General features: G+C 40.2%; 2 protein-coding genes across 2 annotated transcripts; one reads left to right on the top strand and one right to left on the bottom strand.

The window, feature by feature from the left end:
* The first annotated feature begins 783 nt into the window (after nt 1-783).
* HTR3B (5-hydroxytryptamine receptor 3B) lies at nt 784-18,845 on the top strand. Its single transcript, XM_072155841.1, has 9 exons — nt 784-947; nt 2,972-3,144; nt 8,148-8,192; nt 8,513-8,622; nt 9,741-9,910; nt 10,517-10,674; nt 16,838-17,048; nt 17,629-17,823; nt 18,065-18,845. The coding sequence occupies exons 1-9, from the start codon at nt 911-913 to the stop codon at nt 18,328-18,330; spliced, it is 1,365 nt and encodes a 454-aa protein (XP_072011942.1). The 5' UTR covers nt 784-910; the 3' UTR covers nt 18,331-18,845.
* Nucleotides 18,846-20,286: 1,441 nt separating this feature from the next.
* On the bottom strand, nt 20,287-21,059 carry LOC140134980 (heat shock protein beta-11-like). Its single transcript, XM_072155842.1, has one exon. It carries the CDS (start codon nt 20,995-20,997, stop codon nt 20,362-20,364), a length of 636 nt encoding a protein of 211 aa, XP_072011943.1. The 5' UTR covers nt 20,998-21,059; the 3' UTR covers nt 20,287-20,361.
* Between the last annotated feature and the right edge of the window lie 1,737 nt (nt 21,060-22,796).

Genomic DNA, 22,796 nt, shown 5'->3' with positions numbered 1-22,796 from the left:
TGGAGCTCCAGACTCCATTAACACCAATGAATCCCGGAGTCCCTAAGGCTCATTTGCATAATGCTAAAAGCTTTTTTTTTTTGTCAAAACCAGGTCATAAGAAGCTAAAAGAAGAGTGGATCCTACCAGAGGGGGCACACAGCAGTATGTAAGTGTGCTTGGTTTACAATCCTTCATCCTAGTGGTAGATGTCAGTTAAGCGCAAATTATATATTTTGACTTACTATTGAATACGGGGCCAATTACGCCCAAATTATATTTTTATGGAATAGGGTGTGATTTTAATGTTTAGGTTTTTCAAGGAATATTTTTGCTATTCTTTTTTCATTTTATTTCTTTAGTCCTCGTAGGAATTAATAACTGCCCTACTGTATTTGAGACGGACTAGCACTGGACACAGGTGATCTATAGTACATTCTCTAAACAGGGGATATGGTGGTCACTTATATTCCACCTTATTGTTTAGGAAATATAGATTTTATGGTTTATGCTCAACACCCTTTAAGAGCGCCCTTCATTTCTTCCATTAGGACTCATTGATCCAAGATGGCTTTATCTTTTGTGGTCAGATGCTATTTTGGACGTTATTAGGCTGGTATGAAAGTCTTACATACAAGCTGGACCTAAGCCACAGGTAAAAGATCTCCACTAAATCCGATTAGCTGTTCATTTGGAGCGTTTCAAGAGCTTGTGGTATCTGCTATTCTGTTAGAAAAGATCAAATCAGACTTTTAATTGAATTACTTAAAATGAGGAGGAGAGTTTGCTCATTTACAGGTAACCGTAGACATTTCGTTCATGGAGTGCAGGCCTTGGAGTGTTAGTATATGGGTAAGTGTGAACGCTCCTTAGCAAGAAGATGCCCCTGTTCTTCAGAGGGATCCAGGTCTGATCCAGAACCTCCATTCTGATGGCTTTTATATCCGGAGCAATCTTCTTATTGGCAGGTAAGGCCATTTTTTGGCCATTGTACTTACTGAATATTACGGTATAAAATCCAAATACATTTAAACTTATGTTTTACACACACATATATATATATATATATATATATATATATATATATATATATGTATATATATTGGTATGTATAATCAATATTTTGCAAATACATTACAAAAAATAAAGAAAAAAAACAATGAAAAAAATATATAAAATATATATATATATATATTTGTGTGTGTATTTGCAATATATTAATCAGATCTTAGATATTTAGATATTTGTCCTGCCTGGTAAATTTCCCCTTCGATTGGCTACTAAATCTCAATGAGAGTATTTGAGATATTGTATTGATAGTAATTATATGGATGATTTTTATAATATTTGTTACGTGACTTCTGAAATGGTTTTCATGCCCTTTAAATGGTTGGTGTGTTACATATTACTAATGGTGGTGCCTTTATACAGTAATACATTATTGTTATTAGAATGATTTATTATTAGTTGTAGTCAGAGGAAGAATAATATTTCTTATCTTCTAAAATGTAACAGTTAGTTCCTCTTTCACTGACATCAAGCAGAGATATAAAACCTGTGAAGATGTAGAAAACAGCGTAGAAAACAGCCCTTTTTTTATCCTGTGATATTTTATGTTGTATTTTTTTACATTTTGTAGCTAGATTTCTGTATAGTCTGTATTTTGTATTATTCATTCAATAATTTTGCTAAAATCCACTTTATGTACATTCGACTACAAATAACATTGAGATGTTTTTGTAATGTACATTATATTTAGTTTGCAAACTACTTCTAGCGTGTGTAGTACTACTACTACCAATAATTGACTGTTACCACTAACACAGTTCTCATACATTAGATATTTTATCATTAATATTGTGATTGCATAGATTTTGTATAAATAGTTATAATACATAGTTTAATCATGTGCCAAATACTACGGGACTATAGATCTAATAATAGTAGTCCCAGCGCCATTTTTATAAGTAATATATGTATTTATACAACATAGATTATAGAGAGTTATGCAATCATATTAGGGTGTGTTCCAAGATTACAGTAAGTGATGTGTCTAGTTTGTAGGGAGTCTGAGCTATGAGACTCAAATGGATAACCCCAATTAGTATGGCGAACCCCAATTAGCATGTGTACCCCAATAAGTATGACGTAGTAAACAACTATTCATCACTGCTTAAGAAGGGTCGCATGGTGGCATTAAGAATCATGAACTAAAACAGTCTCCAGTTCCCTAAAATATTCCCTAGTTTATTATACCAAACAGCCCCCTGATGATTATTTTATATAAGCCCCCCTCACCCCTTATCATTCGTTAGATACAGTCCTCCCTCATCCCCATGGATTCCTTATGTACAGCCTTATGAGGGCCCCCCAGCAGCTCTGGGCCCTGGCACTAGCCCAGGTATGCCTAGTCCTTGTGCCGGCCCTGTGCTTAAGAAGAGCAAAGTTCAGTACTCAGCTATCTCTGGAAGTCCCATGAAGTTGAGTAGGGCACAGGAGCCCATTCTCATGATCAGTAGTCAGACCCCATTGAACAGACACTACACTGCAGATAAGTTACAAGTTGTAATTAAAGTTTAGCGACACTGCTTTTTAAGCTGGGATTGGGGGTTTAGGTGTGTCCTGTGTGACCCGGACACATTGCCGGATCAGCAGTTGTGTAGCCAAACCAGAAAAATGACGCCTCTACCTAATATCTATGGTTGTGATTGGCCAGGAGTATTCACCCTGGCCAATCACAGCCATGGCTAATAAGTAAGTAATTTGCCAGATCGACTCCACCACTGTCATTCTGGCAAAATGTCCGGGTCCTGTGAGACTTAACGTTTGGGTCTGCTCATCTGTAGTTGTAACCTTGGAACAAGATGAATGACCTAGAAATTCTTGGAACTGCCAAAATAATTTAGCAGTACCAGAAGACTGTTCCTTGCAGTCTTTTTTCATGAAGTTCAGTCTTATATAATATAAGAACCACTTTATATTTCTTTTCCAGTGGCCACATTAGAGTCAAGTTCCATAGATGTTCCACAGGTAAAGAACTCAAGTCTACTTCATCTAACAAAGAACCTTATGGTCAACTATAGTAAAGGTGTCAGACCTGTAAGGAACTGGAGCCAAGCCACCACAGTTTACATAGACCTCTTTGTCCACGCTGTACTGGATGTTGTAAGTCAATCTGTATTTTAGAATTTTTTAAAAAAATTCAGATTTCATTTGAAACTTTGAACCTAAGTACCACATTAGATATTATCACAAAATACATATCTTGGTTAATCCCAAAAAGCCCACATTTTGACCCTAAGCAGATTATGATCAATAACCCCCACATTAATAATACATTATACAAAGCGAACATATTACAATATATGCATTTTACAGAATAATGTAATTGCTAGTGACATATGTAATACATAAAACATATTCAGATCAAAATTATTTCATATACAAAAAATCTGAATGCTACCTGTAAGCAATACTAGTGCATAATCACACAATGAGGGGAATGTAGGTCCGCCAGTGTAAATTCAGACAGCACTAGTTTTCTGCTGCACCAGAATCATCACTGGGATGTTAAATTCTGACGTTTAAAACTGTTGTGTTTCAACCGGACATGCCCCCTTTTCCGAAGACTACGCCCCTTTTCACAGGCCACACCTTCTTAATCGTACAAGTTGGAAAAGTGTAGAAAAGAGGTCTAAAAGCTTTGATAAATGTGGCAGAAAGCATTTTTTGGCACAAATTACACCAGAAATCTTGAAAAAATGGTTCCATACATTCCTCCCAATGTGCATCCTGCAGCAACACTACAAAAAAATTTTCTCCACCTATATGACACTAGAGATCTGAAAATAGTGATATTGATTTCTTGCAATTACATAGAAAATGTCAACCACACCAAAGTCTGTTGAGCAATGCTTGTGGAAGGGCACTAAGACTTGCGGGTTGTAGAAGTTGGTGGAAGATCATGCTATATTATGGCAGGCTCAGATCAGCCCACCGATCTACCGGACACTTGCTGACTACTCCTGGTACATGCTGGCTCCATCCCAATATGATATCAACCTGGTACAACACCTTATGACTACCTCTGGGACATGTCCTTCTGCTGGCGTCACAGTGCCACACAGCAGTATCTGAGAAGAAAGAAGAGGAGAGGACTGCTGGGACTGAAGAGAGATGAGTAACCGATTTATCTTTTTTTGTCACAGAACAGCAAGGAAAGTAGTAGATGGGACCTACAATGTAAGTGGGAGATGAAGGGGGGGGGGGGCTCACAATATGAGGGGGAGATGAGAATGGTCTTTATATGAGTGGCCAACAATATGAGAGGGTCATTGTAAGAAATTTGGGGCCACAATGTAAGAAATTTGAGGGGGTGCTGGTTGAGGCATAGATTGCTTTGAGGTTCTATGTTATGCTGGACCTTAGCAATGAAGTGCATTTTATGAGCATCTGGAGTATTTATGGTATATCCCCAGATGTATTTGGGGAGATATATTAATGTAAGAGAACTGCCACGTTTCACATTTACTGAAGGTTTCAGACCATTTTTAGGTTGTTTTCCAGATTGTGTCACAAGCGACCCTTTTTTTGCCGCAGCTGCGGCGACTTCCATGCGACACACTTTAGGGAACGTGCCGTTGGACGATCCGACTGATTCGGACTGAGCGCGGGATTTAACTTTCAAATTGTGTCGTGAGCCCAAGCACTTACATGCGCCACTAAAAAGATGGGGAACTCCAGCGGACCTGAGCGGGGAAGCAACACATGGAGGATATCGCGTGCACGATCTTAGTGAATCGGGCACAGTGCATTATCGTCGGACAATGCACTTTTGTGAACTCCTGCAGGAATAAATGTAAATGTGCCCCAATGAGTCAATCGTTTGTTTCTCTACTACGTTATTATTATGACTATTATTATTACTACTATTATTTTATGCATTTTGTATTATCTGAGTAAAGAGATGGGTCCGTGGGTACAAAATCTTCAGTACCGTAAATTAAATTTTTTCTGATTTCTGAGAGAGGGAGGAAAAGGGCTGAGAGCGGAGGGAGGGAGTGGGGGGGCTGAGAGTGGACGGAGGGAGGGGGGGGGGCAGGAGCGGAGGGAGTGGTTGGCCGAAAGTGGAGGGAAAGGGGGGCCGAGAGCGGAGGGAAGGGGGAAACGAGAGCGGAGGGAGACAGGTCCGAGAGCGGAGGGAGCGGAAGCGGAGGGTGGCGGAGCGGCCGGGAGTGGGGGGAAAACCAGGAACAGAGGTATGTGGGTGGTAGCGAGCAAAGCTGCTCCAAAATGCCATTGTGTGTGCCAAAATCCCAGCGCAGACACTTGCTAAATACATGTACAAGCCGTGTAATCCCCAAAAAGGTGCACAGTGCGACAAAAGTGAGCAGCGCAGCCCTTAGTAAATGAGCCCCCAAATTGTATATTTAATATTTCCATGTAGCAGTAGGTGGACCCCCACAATCTATTTCACCCCCACAATTCATTTTCCTATATCATGGAAAATGAATTCTGTACAGAGTTGTTTTTTTAAATGCCATAAATACATATATTACAATGAATTTCCCTCACACCAGTACTATAATATAATAATATAATGTGCTTTTAGTTTAATTGGATCCCTGTAAACAGGGCCAGCACGGAAAACAAAAAAACATGGCAGGTATCCTAAGGTGAACTTCTACTCCCAGGTAGTAAAGCAGCTTCTCTTATGAAGCCCCCCCTGAATAACATTGTTCTCCTCAACACCCTGATTAATGACTCAGCAACTAATTAAAATAGCGAGAGGAGCCAGTGATTTGTTTAATGTGTCATCTGAAGGTGACGTTCCATTTAATCAGAGGTAAACCAGAAACAACCACATAGAAAACAAGTGATCAATCCACGGGCGCCATTATTCACAAACAGACTTATGACTAAGTTGTTGAGTCAATTGTTTGCTTCTCCGCTGCATTATTATTATGACTATTATTATTACTACTATTATTTTACGCATTTTGTATTATCTCAGTAAAGAGATGGGTCCACGAGTACAAAACCTTCAGTCACGTAAATTCTATTTTTGTGACTTTTGTAGAACATTTTGAACATTTATTTGACTATCTTTGGATTTATTATTATTATTATTATTATTATTATTATTTTACTATTACACAATCTGCTGTTGTTACGGTACTTTTTGTGTTTTCTAATTGACACAATAGTGTATTCTATGTATTCTATATATATATTCTAGTATATTTTATGGCCTTTTAGAAAGTTATCTCATAAATGTCTGATATGATGGAGTCTTCATGAACAAGTGGAACCTATAAAGTTGTGGTTGGCGATTGCTTTCAGTTTGTATTTGGTGGGTGGTCCTAGTGCCTAAAGCCTGCGCCATAGTATATTTACGGAGTAGGCTTTAAGAGGCTGTGTGAGCGGCGGCCATTCAGATAATCGTTGCATTCTCTAATGTGGGTGACTACAGGGGATCGTTGAGAGAAAATTGAAGAGTTTTGTTGAAAGCTTTTGTCTTTTCAGTTTCTCAGTGCCATCGGGGCAAGTCCACTGCCTCTGCCTCCCTGTTATCACGTGACTGATCACATATTTGCCGGATTTTATTATGTTTCTTCTCAGCAAAGGTGAAGCTTAAAGCTAGTGGGCCCCAATTCAAATTCTGTGTAAAATGTGTGTTATAGGGAAACCTACCATTTGATTTGATGCATTATGAAGCAAACATACCTTGAGACTGTTGTAGCTACAATGATGCAGGATCATATCTTGGTTAATCCCTGTGCTGAGTGGTTTTGCTGATAAAACAGATATAGCATTATGATAATGAAGCTCTGCCCCTTCTATGGCTCCTTTAGCGCTTGGTTCCGTGCTTCTCCTAGCCTGTGAGTTTTTCTGTGCAGGACATGATGATACAATCACTGTTCTCCCTGCCAGACAGAATAATCAATTGCTACACCATCCCCCAGCTGCTCTGTATGAGTGATCCTGCTCAGGTTGATTAGTCAGGCTTGACTAACCGCCATTTGTAATTACAAGCACCTGTGTGTAACGTCAGCCATGCTGACCCAGCTTTCCCAAGGTCCTGAATGTTATAAATGTTTTTTCAGCAAAACCACTCAGCTCAGGGATTAAACAATATATGATCCTGCATCAGTGTTGCTACAGCATTCTCAAGGTATGTAGGTTTCCTTTAATGTATTATGTAGCCGGTTAAAGAGAACCCGACATGCAAAATAACCCCCCTAATCTAAATAGATTTTCATAAACTGCCATTAGAAAGCATTGCCTCTATCCCTTCATTGTCCCTCTACATGTCTGTAAACCTAAGCAATGAGGTCCTAAAGTTGTATGCAAATGACAGACATGAGCAGGGGGAGGGGGAACAGGGGTGACATCACTGCCTCTGACCATGTGACTAGCCTCATTTACATAATAAAGAAAATATGATTTTACAATGATTAATGTATGAATTGACTAGATAAAGGCTGGGATGGGATCCTTGTGAGCTGCCCCAACAGGTCGAGGTGACAGGACAAGAGACACAGACCTGATGACAGGTGTCCTTTAAGGACCAGGCTAAGTTTCTTTTACAGGACAAGACCAGGCGTGCATATGTTATGCTATGTTTATGTGAATGTAGCCTAATAGTGCAGCTTTCACCTGTAACGGGGCTACAACAAAGTAATATGTATAATTCCCAATGGTCTTTTCTGACTTTTTGGGGACAAAAAAAATATTAAAGCTAGATGACATCTAGTTTCCCTAAAACAGACGTGTGACATATTGAAATAAGTGACATTCCTTCATTCATTTTGTGGGCACTTTCATAGGATCAGTATAGGAACTCTCATCTATGGCCAACCAGCTCCAGATCTAAAAACAGATGATCCTCAAATTGTCTTATCTTTGCCATCAATACGTTTTTCAGCAGTTTGTTCTACAGAAGCTCTTCTCTCAAATCTGACAAGAAAGGCTAGCCTTCACCTTCCATATAGATTATGTGACTCTGTTCTGGTTTTTAATTGGTTTCCTCTTTCTAGGGATTTACCGGCGTCATCCATGTTTTCCGACAACTTTCTTTATAGAATTCTGTTGTATTTTTTTTTGCAACTCATCCTTGGTGACTATTCTATAATCTCCACGTACATCTGTTACTTATTATCTTTCAGGATGGGCAGAATCAGAAGCTGACCACCAGTATTTGGTACAGACAGGTATGTGTGATGCACTATTATAACATGACACCCCATAAGGCAGTGATGTAACTTGAAGCTGATGGGCGCCAGTGCAAAGTCTGTGCCATGCCCCCGACTATAATGTATGGATTATAGTACTAGTCTTCTCATATGGGAAAGTGACACCTTATGGGCACTCTAAGCCTCTTGGTCTGGTTGCGACCGCACCTTCTGCACCCACTCAAGATACGTCGCTGCTTATAGGGGTTGTTTTATGGAGACATATATGGGTGGTGTTTGCACTCATCCATCTCTATTATCATTATCTATATTTCTATAATTTCTCTTGTCTCTTTTAGATGTGGAAAGATGAATTTCTGGCTTGGAATTCAAGTCAGTTTGATGGGATTGGAGAAATTTCCCTCCCACTCAACGCCATTTGGTTTCCCGATATTGTTATCAATGAATTGTACGCAACAGTAAACACCATGTTTGAGTACTTTTGTATTCCAATGTTTTTAGACTATTATACATACTATATTATACCAAGAACTGTACATAATACATTGAGGTTAGATACATAGACTAGAGTCACATACTGCTGTCTATGGTCTTCAATGAATATAACTAACCTAATGTTGTGCTTTAATATTGTACCTCACCTTAAACAGTTCCAGATAACCGTAGGGATTCTCTAAGGCTTTATTATTTAAACCATATAGGACTTTTGGTTTGCTTTACATGTTCTGTTCTGTTCTATTAACAGTTATGTGTACTGTCCTCACATTATCTACTACCTCTGGCATCAGACCCTATGTATTTAGGTTAAGACACATGATCAACTCTTGACCTGAGCCAGTATACCCAATATATAGGTAGCCCATAACATTCCGCCAGTATATAGGTAGTCCCAACATATGCCCCCAGTATATAGGTAGTCCCAACATATTCCCCCAGTATATAGGTAGTCCCAACATATGCCCCCAGTATATAGGTAGCCCAGAACATGCCTACAGTATGTAGTTAGCCAAACACATGCATCGGGTATAAAGGTAGCACAGCATATACCCCCAGTATGTAGGTAGCTCAGCACATATCCCCAGTATATATTTAGCACAGCACAAAAAAAAGACTACTGACCTACCTGCACTTTCTGCAGCTTTCTCCTCAGCATGCGCTTCCTCTCACTCAGGACACTGGCAACATGATAATATTGCTGCCAGCATCCTATCTATGACATAGGCAGTGCTGACTTTGTCATTGACTAGTTGTCGGCGCTGCCTGTGTCTCACAGAGGGCGCGGTCAGTGGTAACATTGCACTTTATGCATCCAGTAATTAGCAGTATGTGCAACGTAAAAACCCACATACCATTGAATACTAGTGAGGGTTGGGGCGGCGAGGGTGGCGCCCTAAGCGATCGCCCTACTCTACCCTACGGTCGGGCCCTGCTGTTGATAGGTACTAGGTTATAGCTCTGGGAGACCGCTTCATTATCTAAACCCCACTTGAAGTTAATAATGTATTTAATACGGTAATAACAGGATCCTAATATCTGTTACATGACAATGTAATTTCTGCCTTTTAGTGTAGAAGATGGGAAGTCACCGGATTTGCCATATGTGTATGTGAACTCCTCGGGTACTATCAGGAATTACAAGCCTATGCAGGTGGTGTCGGCCTGCAGCCTGGAGACGTACGCCTTCCCTTTTGATATACAGAACTGTAGCTTGACCTTCAGCAGCTGTTTACATACAGGTAAAATATTAAGAAGTGAGTTCAGAGTGTAATAACTACTGTATTAAGGGTTCAAGAAACCACAATGTTATTAGAAACCAAAGGTGAACCCTTAGTTTGGGCAATAACTGAAGAAATTATCTTTACTATGAGATGTTTGAATCTGCTCAAGGGGTACTGGGGCTTCCAGACTCATTAGCATAATTTTAAAAGTAGATTTTAGAAAGATATAACAAATATAAGACAATTACCACATTCACAGTGCCTGGATATATTAAGTGTCTCTGGTTTATCATGATGGATTTTGATGGAAGAGTTCCTTTAAAGTGTAGCTCTACAAAAACTCATAAACACATGACAACACTAGATACAATTGAGTATGCAGTGAAATACAACTGCTAAAAAACACTTTAAAGTAGATATTATAAGGTGATGGTATATTAAACAGGGTATCACTCCATCATACGTTGCACCTTATCTTCCTACCAATGGCTCCCAAAGGCTTTTCAGAATTACAGTAACTTTTCTTGCAACAACAATGATTCTAAAACATCTCCATCTATATCATAATTGATAAATAATAATTGAAGATCCCATATAACTACAAAAATTGATTTTTCATTTCAGTGAATGATCTTAATCTTTCCATCTGGAGGAGCTACGAAGAGATCAGTAATGACAAGAGCATATTTTTAGATGATGGAGAGTGGGAACTTCTATCTGTACCCTCCAACTACGAGATACTACATACCCATGGGGGAAGCTTCGCGCAGGTCCAGTTCAATGTATGTTAAAACCTATGCTAAAAAAGTTAGTATTCAAAAGTTAAGCATTAGAGTGGACGCTTTATACCGTACTAAAAACCATAGTAGTTATGTAGGGAATTAGGCAATGTACAGTATATCCAAGAAGCTGTGGGTAAAGTCAAATAAATGTATACTTGGTCACTATTGTAGAAAGATTATCACTTACTCCATGTGTAGGTGACAGTGTGTTTGCACAAATTTTGGACAACCATTCTGGCCAACCCCTGCAGGTGCACCTAGTCATTGCAAGAAAAAGCTCGCCATGACTGCTTTGTGGGCAGTGGGCCTAACTCACTGGCCATGGAGCAGTTATGGTGGCTTTCATGCTGTATTACTGCTGTACCAGCATAATGAATTGGGTGCAAGCCTGCTCTTTACTACCCCACCCCCATAGGATAGGCGAGCTAGCCTTTTCTTCCCCTGACAAGCCCGGATGTGCAAAACATGCCATGTCGGGAATTGTTTACTGGGACTCCTACCATAAATTGTTTCCTAAACAACCAAACTGGGACCAACATTCACTGTAGGTTGTATTAGGGTCATTTGATTTTAGGGAAAGGTTCCTGTCGAGGTGGTATTTGCCTAGGACTAAGGCTCTGATTAGAGGCTACTAGGGTGTTCTAGGTTCATATGTGACATGATATCATCAGCGATAGAGACCCTGGTCCAGAGGTTACCATACCCACTCTGGAATTATTATACCCTAGTCATCACATTATACCTCATACCAGCATACACACTCACAAGAAGTGAATATATCTATATTAGCCATGTCCAAGCAGTAAGGGCATTGGAAACCTGATCCCTCTTTTTACTCCAGCAGGCAACAGGTTAAAGTAAGCACTCGTTCATTCAATGTACTTACCATTATTTTATACATTGCTGTTGCCCCTTATTAAGTTTTTAACTGCTGAAGTGTACCCTCTAAGTATACCCCTACCAACACACTCAGTAAAAGTTATGATTTGTATTTTGTATTGAACTTTTTGAGGTGATCGGATTTGGGGGGACTACTCCACCGATCCATTTTTGTACTTCAATCTCATAGAAGAAATGAAATGTTACCATAATGAGTCGGTGATATTAATAGCTGGCTAATCGGGGTCAATAAATCGGCACATAACTGTATTCATATAGGGGACCCATAGTACCGTGCATCCATGCAGACACATTTTAATTATTCCCCTTTGATACTATGAATAGATCATTTACATATGCTTTTGGATGAGTTTTGCTCATCAAAGGAAACTCCTAGTCCCAGTAATCCAAGCATTTCATGATGCATAGATTGTATTAACCATGAAAACAAATGTGGACCATTATTATCTAGTTTCCGTAGGACCAGAATTGGTGGTTTAGCTCTGAATTACAAATAGATGTCGTCTCTCTCTAAGCGGAAATTCTACAGCTCGTTAATTTGCATATGAGCCATATAGCCTCATTACCGCAAAACAGGATAGCAAGTGTTGTATGGAATACACAGCTGCACATCAAGTAATGCAAGAAACAGCTATTAGGCCACACACCATTACCTGTCAGAGGGATTGCACTGAAATACATGGAGGAGTGGGAGGCATGGGAAGCGGAGGCACTAGAAACATGTTTCATACTTACATTTCTATTCTCTTAAAGACAATGTTATTCCTTTCAGAGATGGTCTACTTTGGACTGACCATAGTAGAAACATTATAATGTAAGCCATTTATCTTTATATACCTTATAAAATGTACTAAAACTCCAAAAATAGCTTTAAAAATCAGTTACCACCCAACTTAACCCCTTTTTTATGATGGTTGGACAAACTCTTTATGTAGATATTCTTTGTCACTGGGGAGCTTCTGTAGGCACCAACAGTGTTGTCCTCATCTCCGATAAACTCCATCACCAGTTTTGCTATGTCCATGTGCATTATATTTTGAGGAAGGGGCAAAGCACTTTTTTGGTCAGTGGGTGGTATGAGGGGCAGTTTGGCAACTTTTTCCAGAAACCTTAGTAGAGGGAGCTGCAAGTACAACTTTTCCATTCGATCTCTTAGTTTATATGATGCCTAAATCGAGGTCATGAGACTTAGCTGTTAGGAGGATTAGGTATGTTAAGTTATAATGAGGGAGGATAAAAGTAAGTTTCCATTGATACGAAATTAAAAACTGTTCTTCTCGTTCCACCTTTTGTTAGTTATCTCCCCATAAGGCAACGTCCAATATTTTAAGGAAATCTACCATCAGAAGTAGATCTGATGGTAGATTCCTCCTTCCTGTCTCTGCCTTAATCTTTAATAATCCTGGAACCTAACCTAATTTGTTAAAAAACTTTATTTTAGTAATATGTAAATTAACCGCAGAGGCTATTGGGGCGTGTACTATCCTGGCCGGGCACTGGGAACTAAGACTACTCCACACCCCAGTAGCCTCTGCAGTTAATTTACATATTACTAAAATACATTTTTTTTAACCAGTTATGTTATGTTCCAGCATTATTTAATTATAGAAGGAAGGAAGAATCTACCATCAGATCTACTTCTCATGGTAGATTACTCATGGCAGGTTTCCTTTAAATATTGGACATTGCCATATGGGGAGTTGACTTCCAATAGGTGGAACTAGAAGCATAGTTTTTAATTTTGTATCAATGGAAACTTATTGTACATGTAACATACCTATTCCTCCTAACAGTTTCATGACCTCGATTTAGGCATCATACAAGTATAAGTAAGGGATCAAATGAAAAGGTTGTACTTCAGTTCTACTTCTGATGGTAGATTCCTCATGGTAGGTTTCCTTTAAGAAGGCTAGTTTCTTCTCCTCGTTAAGTTAACTAGTTGAGAGGTTGATTGGATCAGACTCACAAGGGAACATATTACCACTCTTTTAGGTAAAGGTTCACGCTACCTATCCAGTCAACCAGATTTGGTTGTCAACAAACTTTTTCTAAATTAAAAGTGGCTAAAACATTTTAATGACTTTTCAGAAGTGGCCAAAAATTGTAAGGATTATTACAACAATATAAGTCTTATACAGCCGCCTTTATTTTACATCTAGCCATTCCATCCATGGCAGCCTACAGCACATATGTGCAGCTGGTCACTACACTTCCAATGAATTAAACATGGGCTCAGTTACTTTCATCGCATCTCAAATGAGTTTTTTCTGGAACCTCATTTTACATCACACATAGAATAGATGAGCAGTACACAAAATGGCATGTAGGACAGTGGATCCTGCCATGAATATGGCTATACTTTGTCTCCAAAACTTGCACAATAGACTTCCTTTAGTAGTGCCAAGGGCATTACTGGGCGTCGGATAATACATTTCCTCCATTACATTATAATTAACCCATGTGCCCCAGTCTTTCACGATAACTGATCTCCAAGCTGACACCCTTTTTCCTCAGCTTTGGCATGTCCAGAACTAACAACGACCCTGGCAAGACAAGATAACCACGCAAAACACAGGGAGATGAATGGCCGGCATGGGACATAGCTCTCTCATGCAGCAGTGATTTCAGCTTTAATGGCAAAATCATTATCATTGCGACAATGGCTCACAAATGAGCAGAGGGTGAAATAAAGAGGAGGGGGGAGAATTATGTGTGGAATAAATGAGCGCTTCCGAAATTCATAGCATCATAAAGAGAACCTTATCAAATGAACCAGCAGAAGGTTAGACGAGCAGCAGAGCAATTAGGCTAACACCGTAGGGCCTCTATTTCATCTTCTGTGTGCTCATCATGTACAAATTCCCAATTAGATTTATTCCTTTCATTATCATCAATGGGAGTTCAAAACAATTGTGTATACAGCAACCCCCCCTTTAAAGGTACAGTTTTCCCACCGCGTATCGTTAATAGCGAAGAAAAAAAATAAAACGCAGTAAATTAAGAGCAAATCGCTTTTTTATATACTTTTCCCTATTTGCTCACTAATTTAGACATCTATTGCCAATATGTTTATGTTTTCAACCATATAACATATGTAAGGGTACATTTAGACAGCCGTCTGTGGGGATGTATATACGGCCACAAATCTGCCGATTGGACGCCGATGGCAGCCCGGCGGCTGTACGGCCACACATGTGTGGCACCGAACCGCTCCGTACACGTGAAAAAGATAGAGCATGCTCTATCTTTCCCTGTGCGTGCAGGCCATGCGCCACTTTTCTCAACAAATTAAACCACTTACGCCACCATGCACCTGCATCTCACCATCACCTCTGGGTCTGTCTCCTACAGTAACATCCAATAAATTGCTGATTGGTGGGGGTCTTAGTCCCCCAAAGATCACCAGAACGGGGGTCCAACAGGGTCCCAGGTACCTCCTTCGGACTCCTCATCACTCCCCCAGATCAATGGAGCGGGCGGTTCTGTCCATTCTGCTCTATTCATCTCTATGGAGCTGATGGAGATTGCCAAGCGCCACACTCGGTAATCTATGTCAGCTCCATAGAGATGAATGGGGCAGCACCGACCATTCTCGGCCATCTGCTCCATTTATCTCCAGGAGTGAATGAGACCCCCGCCGATCAGCAAGTTATGCCCTATTCCTATTTGTCCCGGGTAGTATGGAATTTCTTTTCCTTTTGGCCTACACATAGTTTTAGTTGGGGTTTGGGTGAGTGACCCGGACGTATTGCTGGAATGGCGGCCAAACAGCCAATTCAGCAAATTGAATCCCATTGCTACTAGCTATGGTCATGATGGGGGACATAGCCGGTAGCAAGGGACTTCAATTTGTCATGTTTAAGGCTAGAAGCGAGAGACCTTACTTTGCTGGATTGGCTGTTTGGTTACCAATCTGGCAATACGTCTGGGTCGCACGGTTGAACCCGAACTAAAACTATACTTACCAGTAGTTACTAATACACCCTCCAGCAATGTCTGCAGGTCTGTGTTTTCTATACTATTTGATACTATTTGACTAGGTGCCACTTACCACAGTTCACTGCTATTTATTGTTTGCAATAAGCTCTCCCCATAAAGGGAAAAACACTCTCTCTAGTGCCTTCTTAATGTGAGCAGTCAGATCCTACATAACTATAAACAGTTCTCTTTCAGACTTTTTCCTAATCACCATAACATTATCTGTCTGTCATCTCTCGAAGAAGCTCTTCAGAACAACGCTATTGACAGATACTTTGCTATGAATAGCTAATTTTCCTAGTCAAGGCTTTTTTCAAGATCTCACTTTGACACATTTACTTACAAATCGCTATATTATGGTTATAAAGAGATAAGAAAATTGTCAAAGACAGGTCGCTGATAGGTTTACAGGTCTGCACATGTCATCGGGGTTGTTCCTTTCTCCTTCCTAGAGTTTTATGCCCCATGTAACACGCTGTGCTTGCGCTCATTTAGCTAAAAAAGGTGTGTGTGTGGGGGGGAACTTTGTTCCCACAAATCACCATAACCTTTGGATTCATAACGAATTGAATTTTCCCTGAAATTTCCTGAATTCGGACCGAACTCCACAACGTTCAAATCGATTTGCCTATCTGTAATTGAGTTTCGAACCCTGGACCCTCTATAGCAGTGGTAGCAAACCTATAGCACGGGTGCCAGATGTGGCACTCAGAGCCCTTTCTGTGGGCACCCAGGCCTTCACGCCAACACAGAGTTTGCCAGCTAGGACTCAAGGCTTTCTCCTGTGATCCAATACAGCCCAGGACGTGCCATGCTCAGTGCTATTTTAAAACAACATCCTTGCCTGCCAGGGCTACAGGAGGAGTGAGAAGGTGTGGATAGAGATGGATTATCATTGGAGCTCCTGCTCTGGGTCCCCTGATTCTCTCTCTTCAGGGACCCTGGAGGGAAGCTACAATTCAAATTTCTCCATCCTCTTTCTATTGTATTGGTGAATTCAGAAGGCCAATACGATTAAAACCTGTGCTACAGTAAGAAGCAATAAGTTACTGCTTAAATTGTCATGTTGGCACATTGTGACATATACGTGGGTTTTGGGTGTAGCTTGGGCACTCTTTATTTAAAAGGTTCGCCATCACTGCTCTATAGGATCCTCTTGTTCGGGTTTGCCAGACCAACCCTGAAGAGTGCCTTCTTAGCTGCTTTTCATGCTTACTTTATATTCATTGTATAACTTGTTGTTCATTTATCATCATCTCATAAATTACTTTCCATTATTTTCCAGCTCGTTATCCGCCGCCGCCCCCTGCTATATATTGTAGGTATCCTTCTTCCTAGCATTCTGCTGATGATTGTGGACCTCATGAGCTTCTACCTACCCCCTGACAGCGGCACCAGGATCATGTTTAAAACCAGTATTCTTGTTGGATACACAGTCTTTAGGGTTAACATGGCAGATGAACTACCAGCTACCACCTTAAGTGTACCATTAATCGGTGAGTCCACCAAACCAAGACAACTTTTATTTTAAAAGTTTGTAACTACATAGATTGTATCAAAGCTTCACCATTTTGCTGCCCGGGGCTTTTGAACATATTTGTGATAACCTAAAAAATGTACTCTCTTTACACAAAGATAATACTAAAGCCACTCCCCATATTCTTCTTCAGGTAGGTTGCTTGTAGATCCCAGACTCTACCCTGAATGGAGGTTACCAGTTATGATGACTATTCATACCCAATATAATGTAATTCTAGTTTTTTTGGATGGGAAGTCAACATTAAATCTTATATGTTCTATAATAAGTCATGTCTTCTAGCTTTTATTGGACCACTCATGATCATTATGTTTATTATGTTTATTATACAGTAATCATTGAGATCAATGGTCTGTCTATGTAAAGCATGGATGTTTCAGATCCTCCAGATCAAGACATGATCTTTGTAGCCCCCAGGCCTATAAATAAGGGTCTTCAACTGCCTGGCAAACATCAACATAGGAAAAACTTTTTATGTGTTTATGTCAGAGGACTGCTAATTGGATATATGTATAAAAATCTACATTTTTCTTCTATAGGTGTGTTTTTTGTTGTATGCATGATACTCATGGTTTTGAGCCTCGGCAAATCCATTGTGGTGATAAAGTTTCTTCACATTGACAAAGAGGCATCTGGAGATCTTCTTATATCTCGTTGCCCAATGATGAGAAGATCCAATCATTATGATGAAAACACAGAAGATAACTCTATGGGATCAACCAATGATACAGCAGGTATAAATGGGAATCCATTAGCTCATTTGAATAATGTCTGATTTCTTGGATCACATTAGTCTCACAAATTGTGGCCAGATCATGACCCCCATAGTGGTCTGTAGCACACTGTGTCATGTTGGCTTTAAATATGTAGGTGCAAAAAGTCCTTTGAAGTGTGATACACGTTGTATGATGCTCATATGTCCTCATATTGGGTAATAGGACAGCTTCTTTATAAGATATTTCTTTTGCATTCTAGAGAGCCTCTGTGGTGTTGATGATGTGTTCCACAGCCCAGCAATACCAGATGATCCATTGATGGAGCAAATCCTACAGGAGGTGACCTCAATCCGTTCCTACGTTCAGGAGATGGAGTCAGAAGAAACATGGCACAGCCAATGGCTTAATCTGTGCTATAAATTAGATGGTCTTATGTTCAAAGCCTACCTACTGCTGTTCGCTACCTACGCTGCTACTCTTACATTTTTATGGTGGGCATGGAGCTCATACTCTGTACCTACATAAATATATGATATAATAAAATGTGTTATCATTCAACATCATCTGACAAGTTACAAATACAACTCATCTGCATTAAAAGTTGTTTTAGTACTTAGTTACATAGGTTGCACGTGTGACTTAACTGCATTATTAAATATCCCTGAATGTGTATCAAGTGATTCAGAGTTCCTGCTACTTACATTTGTATTGTCTGCAGTCTACATGATTCTTTGTTTACATGTCTGAGCTCTGATGAATAGGGGGAGCTGTGACAGAAGACTCATCCTGCTTCCTCCCTTTCCCCTCTTCCTGTCTCTCTCAGTGAGGACGGACAGTGAAAAGAAAGACACAGTTGAAGCCAAGAGGGTGTGCCTCAGAAATAAAAAAAAAAGGAAGCTTATGTATGCAGAGGGCAGCATGGTGCGAACAAAGAAAGACTGAAGCTCTCAAAGGAGGCGAAGACACAGGAACTATTACATGTAGATGTAATTGAACATTTATTTAAAAGTGGCTTATCCCTTTAATATATGTGATTTAATGTAAGAGTAACCAAATATATCTTTATCATCTACTATTTGTTGGATATTAATGGTAAGCCATTTACAAGAACTTGCAATGTCTGCAGTCATCACCACTTACAGTACAATGGAATAACCATTATAAATGTGCCCTGAAATAAAGTTTATGGCAAATAAAACTCTTGTGATATCAATAAGTGAAATGTTTGATAGTTTAATAGTAACATTACTTGTCAAATATATGTCAATAAACCTGAAACCCAAAGCAAAAAACCCACATGATGTTCATGATACTGTAGAATATTGTAGACTTGGGGTAATGCACGAGGGATAGGAGGCTGAAGCTGCATAGCAATACATTGGTAAAAAATATTTTAGTCTTGCGATTTTGTTCCCTTGCAGACAATGATTGTCTGGATTTATGTACCAAATTATACCCCTTTTCCTAAGATTCAACAGGGTTCTACCTTTTAAATCTTTTTATTCATGTTTCCCTGAGGACTGTATCCATGGGATTAGAGCCACCATTCATCTAAAAATAGACTTTTATTGATGCCCTCTATTACTAAACATCGGTAACCTGGCCACCCTCAGAAATGAGGGAGTTGAGAGAGACGTTGGCTGTGTGTGACTCGCTGAAGAAAAATCAGCTCCCTCATTCACTCCTCCCACAGGAATTCATCTCATTGAGTCAAACACAGCTAGCATTGCTCCATCCCCTCATTCCACATTCCCTCAGGAATTCTCTTCAGCGAGTTTCACACCCTTTAAGGGTTTTAAATAGTTTATGATATAACTGCACAATTCATCTAACTGTAAACTGGAGACTGACATCCACTCTACACGGGAGAGTGGTAGCATTTAGAGCTTATAACATTTGTTTTTGGATTATTTTTTATTGAAAACGAAAATTCATCGCATAAGTTTACTGCCGTAACATGAGGGTGTATAAGCGGAGTACAACATACTAGGAGCACTGGAAATAGTAAAGACTAAAGAGTAAAAGTTCAAGGGTATGTACATCTCTGGAACTACATTTTGTTTCTAAATTGGGCAAAATGTATCAAACTGGGAACAAATTGTAGAGACAAATAGTTTTACTAACTTTGCTTCGCTAGATTGCCTAATAGGTTTGTTGTACCTCATGTAAATATTATGCACTTGTATCTGTTACACTGTGTATCTTTGAGGCTTTATCATTAGGTGTGACAGTTGCTTTAAAAGAAATGCAACCCGAAAGAAGACCTCATTCTCAAACTATCTGGGGTTGTCCTGGTGCTGTCACCATTCCATTCCTCTATCCCTTAGACCACCCTCTTATCCCTGACATACAGCAATGCAGATGGTGGAAGTTATCTGTAATGGACATGATATTGTGTGCGGCATCCTAATATTTTTAACAAATCACTAGAATAAAGGATAACTTTTAAAAACAAATATTTTAATTAGCAGTGCCGAAGAAATGTACGAAGACTTTTCCAAAAATGATATAACAATGTAATAGATAAGTCATATGGAAATGGATATTCTAACTGAGTTAGGATCTAGAGTCTTTGGTACTGCTGGAGTCCTTGGTCTTGGCCTGCAGTGCTGGATGCTGCATTGGCACAGTTCTCTCCTGAGAAGGTTTCTGTGAAACCTCTACATGCAGTTGGCCTCCATTGGTCACTGTACAGCTAAGGTCTTCTGCTTGTACATCTTGGGGAAGATCGACCTCCTTCCTGAAGATCTGACACGTGTAGGAAAAGGAGCCTTTCCCATCTTCACTCTTGCATTCCTTTTCTCCACTCACCAGCAGTTTCTTTCCAATTATCTTGACTGTCAGTTCTTCGGGAGAAAAATCTTTGACTCCCAGGGAGATTACAAAACCACCCTCAACTGACTTCATATCACTGATGTTTAGAGCAGTTTCCGCCTTATCCAGAGTTATCCTTTCATTGGTAGCATTCTGTGGTTTTTCTCCCAAGACAGGCAATGCCTTGTTCTCAGTGGTTTCTTGAAGCAGCTGGTGGTAAAAATTGTCCATGAGCTTCATACTAGCTTTTACTTCTTCAAGTGTATGCAACATGTCTTCTTCGAGGCTGGAAAAAATGTCTATAGACAATGGCCACAGAGGCCGGAAAAAAGGCCTGAAAGGGCTTGAGGAGGACATCTTTGCTAAATGAAGGCTCATAATGATGTGTCTTGGTTCTTCCAGAGTTGAATCTGAGCTTGTTTTCTAGTCTGGGCAAACTAACCACAGAGCACTGGTTTTATACTTCAATCTAACATTTCTAGATGCTTCTCAAATTCCTTGGACCTGGTCTTCATGTCCCATTATTAGTAAGCAGGACTTTACACTTGATGACTCAGATGTGAAGTCTTCAGCCACTGCTCAGCATACTCAACACGGCTAACTGTGCCAGCATCTGAACTCAAAATATCACAGTGACTTAACCTAGCAACCTATGTAGTTCACATCTAATATGACGTGTCTACAAATAGCAAAGTCAAACAGGTTCTACAGTGAAATAGCAAATATGTCAAAGGGTATATATTTTATTTATTATTCTTATTAGTTATTAATTATTATTATTTTTTTAATTCTTAGGGTAAGGCAATGGGGCAGATTTACTTACCCAGTCCATTCGAGATCCAGCGGCACGTTCTCTGCCCTGGATTCGAGTCCGGTCGGGATTTATTAAGACAGTTCCTCCGATGTCCACCAGGTGGCGCTGCTGCGCTGCAGTTCTCTGGAACGCAATGGAATACACCGAGCCGGGCTGAGTGAAGGTAAGTGCAAGCTCCGCAACACATTTTTTTTTTTAAATGCGGCAGTTTTTCCGAATCCGTCGGGTTTTCTTTCGGCCACGCCCCCCCGATTTCCGTCGCACGCATCCCGGCGCCGATGCGCCACAATCCGATCGCGTGCGCCAAAATCCCGGGGCAATTCAGGTACAATCGGCGCAAATCGGAAATATTCGGGTAACACGTCGGGAAAACGCAAATCGGGCCCTTAGTAAATGACCCCCAATGTGTAATGGGTGTCTCTGTCCATACTCTCTTCCTAAATAATGTGGGTGTCTCTTTCCATACTCCTGAATCATGTGGATGTCTCTTTCCATACGCCTTAATCATGTGGGTGTCTCTGTCCATCCTCCTGGATCATGTGGGTGTCTCTGTCCATCCTCCTGAGTCACGTGGGTGTCCACTTCCTTCCTCCTGGGTCATGGAGTCATGGCTATGGCTATGTCACTTTAAATGCTGAATCAAATGCAGCTGTTGTGCAGTCCTCTCCCCTTTTTCTGTGAGCAGTATATAAGAGTCACATTGTGATTTTTCTATGCTGCTAGGTTGTGATCGGGGTATGCAACTCACTGCGGAGTGCATCCTTACAGCTCCTCACTGTCCAATTAGTTTTGTACCTCAACCACTGCCTAGAGATGGGCCTAGAGAAGCCATACATGTGCAGTGAGAGTGGAGACTCAACACCTCTGTTCTACTCAATGGGCAAAGGAGAGGACCACAAAAGCAGATGATTTGATTCAGCAGTTACCGTGACATAGCTGTGAGAGTCGGTGATGGCAAGGAGCCAGGTACTTTTTCAAGCTTTTTTTTTAGGTGAAAACAATGGATTTTTTTTTTAATAAAAGAAGCTTTGTACTCATTACAACTCCTATTACAGTAATTATAACATAGGTGAGTCTATACTTTAGGCCGCCTCATGTATACGATTGTTATAGGGCTGTCATCTGGTTGCAAAATTGCCGACCAGATCACGGCTGCCACAAAGGTCTATGGCACCTGGTCACGGTGCAATAAGCAAGAGGCCTTAGCCTTTTAAAGTTTGGTAAATGTCCAAACCCTTTAAAGTACATTTTCAAGGGGGTCTATTCTGTGGATAGTATTTATTTAGAGAGTCTGAATTTGTTTTAGGTTTGCTTTGTTTTCTCCATTTATTTGTATGGCAATAGAAGCTGTTGTATCGGTTGT

The sequence above is a fragment of the Engystomops pustulosus genome, chromosome 6 (genome assembly GCF_040894005.1).
Source record: "Engystomops pustulosus chromosome 6, aEngPut4.maternal, whole genome shotgun sequence".
Lineage (NCBI taxonomy): Eukaryota > Metazoa > Chordata > Amphibia > Anura > Leptodactylidae > Engystomops > Engystomops pustulosus.
This window is presented reverse-complemented; position numbering and strand designations above follow the sequence as displayed.